The sequence below is a fragment of the Triticum urartu genome, chromosome 2 (genome assembly GCF_003073215.2).
Source record: "Triticum urartu cultivar G1812 chromosome 2, Tu2.1, whole genome shotgun sequence".
NCBI lineage: Eukaryota > Viridiplantae > Streptophyta > Magnoliopsida > Poales > Poaceae > Triticum > Triticum urartu.
The window spans coordinates 114,987,041-114,992,513 of NC_053023.1; the positions used below are offsets into that span (position 1 = coordinate 114,987,041).

Consider the following 5,473-nt stretch of genomic DNA (forward strand, 5'->3'; position numbering starts at 1 on the left):
ACGGCTTGCCACGTGCCCACGCGCGTCTCTCCCACTCATCTCTTTCCTCTTCCCTTCTCCACCCACCACCGCTTTCTCTCAGCCATTCCTTCCTTCTTATCTTATCCTACTTCTCTTTCCTTCTCCAACGCCAAATCTCATCGTGGATGCAGCCGTCAGCCAACTCCGCCAGAAACACCAGGCTACGACGCAAAGGAAGGGGGAGGGGATGTTGCAGGCTGGTGGGGCGACCTGCCACATATGCTGCGACGTCGGCCCACGGTGCTTCGAGCTCGACGACTGCGGCAAATAATATTGCGACGGTCTGTGGTGGCATTGCAGCAAGCTGCTGCTACGAGGCCGTCGGAGTTGCTACAACGGTGGCATTGATGTGAGCAACGCCGACGACAATGCTTGCTGGAGCTGTGAGAGGTGCTTGTCATCGTGGGGGCCTTCCGGTGATGCTGCAACTACAGTTACAAGCTGCCGGAGTTGCCGCGAGCAATGCTGTGATGGCTGACGTTGTTGGGAGATGGTGCGGCAAGGACGTCAACCGCACGCTGATGCTGCGACGGCTGCTGGGACACGGCCGGCAATGGTAGCCCGGTTGCCTCAACGTTGTGACCATGTTGCGACGACGTCCCAGGTGCTTCGACGCCCGACGGCTTTGGCGATGCTGCGACGAACCGCGGCGGTGTTGCTGTGAGCCACTGCTGCAAGGCCGCCAGAGTTGCTACAACGGTGGCGTTGCCGCGAGCTCTGTTGCGAGGTCGCCGGAGTTTGCTACTATGGGCGGCGTTGCTGCGAGGACGTCGGAGTTGCTACGACGGGGCGGTGTTGCTGCAAGCCACTGTTGTAAGATCGCCGGAGATGCTACCGGAGCCACGTGTGTCGGTCGACGACTTTTTGCTGGGAGCGGTGCTGCATCAGGGTTGGGCGGACCACGGTGCGCACCATAGGTTCTACAACGAGGACGACGAGATGGGAGAAGCAGGCCAGCAAAGAGAAGATCGGACGGCTAGGCGCTAGCGCTGAGCATCTGATGGCTATCAACGCGGTTGTAGTTTGGCCAGCGACAGCCGGATGCCGCCTAGCACGCGCCTTTTATTTTACGCAACAAGCCTCTTGTTGAAGATGGCCGAACACAACACTACATTTGTTGCAAAGGGGGCAACAACGGAATTTTTCTTTCTGCAACAAGGGTCTTTTTTTTACAGGACTTGTTTCAAAGAAAAACAGTTTGGCAGGAGCACAACAAGGCTCGTGTTGCGCTCAGCATTGCAAAGGCTGGCGCACGCTCACAGGACGAAGATCGGATGGCTGCCGAGCTCGCCATCCAACAGCTACCGAGGCGGCAGATCTTTCTTAACATCACCCAACCGACGCGTAGCACGCCCTCTATTTTAATCCTTTACAGCCTTCGGACTACCTTATTAAACTTACTCTTATTACAATTCATAGGACAAAAAACAACTAAAAAGCAACAAAGTTCAAACCCACAAAGGCTTTATTAATCTCTCCAAACAGAATGCTGTTTGGTGAAAGATCATAAGCATTACTACTTGAGATGGCAGCCACCAGTTCCTGGGCCATCCATTACCAAGGTGATGCGTGTCATCATCCCCCATGCCTGCGCAGCTTGCAACGCAGCACAACAAGCTTCAGCGTCAGCTTGTAAAGATCGCAGCCTGCCAGCTCCAGCTCCAGCTCCTACCGCGTCTCCCTCAGCATCTGTGAGAATAAAACCCCAGCCCCCAGTCTTTCCATCAGGCATGAAGCTGCCATCCACGTTTACCTTCAGAATATCATTCGCCGTGGGCGCCCAGGCTATTGTGCACAGCCGTCTTTTCCTTTGGTTTCTTCAGGAAAAAGGTCTCAAAATCAGCCGCCGTCCTCCTCACATGGATCATCACCTCCACTAAGAGCCTGTTCGGTTTCTCTCCGCTCCCATGACTCAGCTCCCAGAGCGGAGCAGGCTCCTGCAGTTTTTTATGGAGCTGCTCAAACCAAGCTCCGCGGAGTGGAGCAGAGAGATTCTGAACAGGGCCTAAGTTAAGCTTCTTCTCGCCAGTATTAACTTTGTTTCTAGCCAGCCACCAGTTTCATCTTTCTTGGTGCCTGAGGGCTATTGATAAACCGAGCTTGCTCTCCTGTACTAATGTGCGAGCACCATCCAGTAGTGCCAAACCACCCATTTCATTCAGCAACTCACACTGCCAACGTCAAGAGGCAGCCAAATGTCAGGTAAACACCAACTGGCTATGCAAACCTGGATCATCATATACTTTGCAGATCACCACATTGTGAAAACACAGGGTAGATGATGGTGCGGTCGGACACCTCCATCGCAGAGATATTATGTTACCATAACAAGTACAGAGTTCAACAGGATCGCTCGGAGGAAACAGAGCAGTAAATACATCAGACAGACACGCGGTGGTTATTGAACAACTGCACAAAGATCCAGCCGCTCGCAGATGCCATCCCTGCCTAGTAGCCATAGCTGGTCTTCTTCATCATCCTCGCAAACTCGCCAAAATCTATCTCGCCGTCACCTGTGATGGGACAGAAATGAAGCTAAGTCACTTGATTCTCCAGTAGGATAAAGTTTCAGAAAAATGAAGCTCTTCCATTCTCAGCAAAGTGAGATGAAATGGCTAACCATTTTGATCTGCCTCTTGAACCATTTCTTGGATCTCTTGGAGAGTGAAGTTTTCACCCAACTCTTTGGCAATGCGCTGAATATCAACATCTGAAATCTTCCCCTGCACGAGTCACACAGCATACTAGAGTTATGGCAACACTCTGTTCAAACAATGGTAGATTTACAAAATAGGTATGTGTTTCATTCACACATTGAGCTCCACCTAGCATTAGAAAAGATATCAAATTGCCATTCTGCACCAAACCACCAAAAAGCATCCAGTACTACTGTCACAATCTAGACCGTTTTAGACTAATATGGTTTTCCAAGGGGAAAATTCAACCATATTCAACCATTAATTTCTACAAAAAGTATGTTGCTTTAGATAAATTAAGTATACATACATTAGGAAAGTATATCTCCCCATTAATCTAGAGGTATCAATTAAATGTTGTAGAAGTTGATATTTTTTTCTGTATTAAAGATTTTAAAACGACTTAGATTGTGACTCAGAGGGAATAGTAAATTTTAACTATTTATGAAACTGGTCGAACCAGTAAGCAGCCAGAAGTAAGAAAACAAGTCAACTCATTAAACATCTGAAAGAATTAAAATGGTCAATTGTCCGCTAAAGACAAAATTCCAATTGTCTGATAAAGTAAAGCTAACCAGTTTATAACCTGGAAAGTTGCAGTGAACCAGATTCATATTCAACAATATATGTAGAACAAAGGAATATTGAGAAACTTTACATTTTTATCTTGGTCAATAATGCGGAACGCTTTTGTAAGCTCTTCTTTAGTGTCCCTCTCCCCAATCTTGGCAGTCATCATGTGCTCAAACTCCTCATAATCTATCGATCCACTGCCATCTTTGTCAACATCAGCAATCATCTGATTGATTTGCTGCATTATCCAAAAGCAGGGTGGAGTGTCAGTAGGAGGGATTTCCTCAATACATTATAGAGTACCCTAGTAGTAAAGGAAGGATTCATTAACCAGCTAGATTTTTAAGGTAAGAGAAAATATATACCAAAAAGAACATGTTTGGATAACAAACGTCATTAATTAAGAATTGCAATGCAGGTCAATTATCTATCCTTCTAGGAATGTTCATCGAGTATTGCATTACTTATTCAAGAAGCAAAATTTAACCACTTTATCTGCAATGGATGTTTGATCATTTCTATGATCCAACAGGAGCAAGACAACTACAAGCTCTCCTGGTAAGGTGGGAGGAAATGCAAAACGAAAGAGCTAGCAAGGTGGATGAACTGTACCTCCTCTGTCATCTCAAATCCCAAGGCTCTACAAACAAAAGCAACAAAGTTAGGGCCGTTATTTTTTACATGAGAAAATGGCGTTAAAATGACAATGACTATGAAATTACTAGTACCTCATCGCAACATTCAACTCTTTGGCATCGATGGTTCCTGCAATGCGAACACGTTGAAGAACATCAGCCCAACTAACCAATATTGCATCGAGGAATAACCAGGCCAGTGAAGGAACAGATTCATTACCAGAGTTATCGGTGTCGAAAAGATCAAATGCTTCCTTTATTTCCTGCCTCTTCTGTTGCGTGAGGCCATGGGGGCGAGTCCTAGGCCTCTCCCTCCTTGTCTGTCCCTTCATTGTAGACTACAATAAAAGCAGACATACCAGAAGCGGGTCAATGCGCAGGATGATGTTATCAGAATATCAGTCGAGATTATCAGCAAAGGTCATAACAAATCATTCCGGCAAATAGGATAACCGTTGTGTAAATGTTCATGCAGGGAATTAAATCTTCAAAGATAGCTGCTTTATATTAGCACAGGAATTCAATATAAACAGCTGCCGCCTATGCTGCAAGCGACGGACAGGATCACGGGCTCGGTGCCTGCCCGAATTCGGCGGCGACGGTTCGCAAGGAAGAAGGGGATCTAGAGGGAGAGGAGGGCAAGGAGCTCACCATGGCTAGAGAAGAGCGTCGCGTAGGGTGAGCCGCCGACGAAGAGGGTCGCCGCCCGCGTGGATCTGCCGGTGCCCGAGGGGAAGAACGATGAGGGTGAGGCGGCCGTCGATCTGGTCGCGAAGGAGGAGCTGTGACGCGTCGGCGTTTGCTTGGGACGAGGGGCTCGGAGAGGACTGGACGGTCGAAGGTATTGGACCGGGCCGCGTCTGGTGGGAGATCGAATTCGTATCTTTACCGCGCTTGACGTGTCCGAGACTATTTTTCTGGAGTGAAACATATTACGTCGTAAGAAAAGCAAAATAAAGGAAATTCCAGTCAATGGAAAATACTCCCTTCGTTCCTAAATACTTGTTTTTCTAGGCATTTCAACAAGTGACTACACACAAAACAAAATAAGTGAATCTACACTCTAAAATATGTCTACATACATCCGTACGTAGTAGTCATTTGAAATGTCTAGAAAGACAAATATTTAGGAACGGAGGGAGTAAATCAGAAGCCATGTTGCCTGATGCAGACTCCTTTTGGGGCAACTAAGAAATTTTGGGATTTTGGATGAAGTCTTCATCCTCCAAAGGTATGACGACAGGTACCTTCTTTTTTCAGCGTTGTCTTGATGACGGTGATGATGGATGACTTTTCGGCGTGGCACAAGATTATGTCGCAGTGAAATTTAATTTTGCTTCATACAGGGCGTGTTTAGTTGCTTTTGCTGTTGGGCCTGGCTCAGAGGGAAAAAATGAGCCAGGCTGAGCAGGATCTGGATAAACAAAAACAGGGTCAAAAACGTAGATGATCAGTTGATTGGTTGCCTGGATTTGAGGGTCATGTCACCGAGATGCAATTTTCATCCGGCCTTTGGTTGCATACATGCATATGATTAGGACTTAACAA

The 5,473-nt window shown here is 47.1% G+C and overlaps 1 protein-coding gene across 1 annotated transcript; it reads right to left on the reverse strand.

Annotated features, from left to right (window-relative positions):
- Nucleotides 1-2,239: 2,239 nt before the first annotated feature.
- Nucleotides 2,240-4,796, reverse strand: LOC125536232 (probable calcium-binding protein CML13). The gene is made up of 7 exons (XM_048699415.1): nucleotides 4,577-4,796; nucleotides 4,146-4,263; nucleotides 4,019-4,055; nucleotides 3,903-3,930; nucleotides 3,376-3,528; nucleotides 2,642-2,744; nucleotides 2,240-2,534 (listed from the first exon to the last, which is right to left on the reverse strand). Exons 1-7 carry the CDS (start codon nucleotides 4,577-4,579, stop codon nucleotides 2,470-2,472), a joined length of 507 nt encoding a protein of 168 aa, XP_048555372.1. The 5' UTR covers nucleotides 4,580-4,796; the 3' UTR covers nucleotides 2,240-2,469.
- Nucleotides 4,797-5,473: the final 677 nt, after the last annotated feature.

What these genes read in the sequence shown, in the direction of transcription:
- LOC125536232 (XM_048699415.1), bottom strand. An exon ending in GAGTTGAATGTTGCGATGAG is followed by an intron (nt 3,931 to 4,018) that starts GTACTAGTAATT and finishes TTTTGTTTGTAG; the next exon opens with AGCCTTGGGATTTGAGATGA. An exon ending in TCAAGAGGCAGATCAAAATG is followed by an intron (nt 2,535 to 2,641) that starts GTTAGCCATTTC and finishes GTCCCATCACAG; the next exon opens with GTGACGGCGAGATAGATTTT.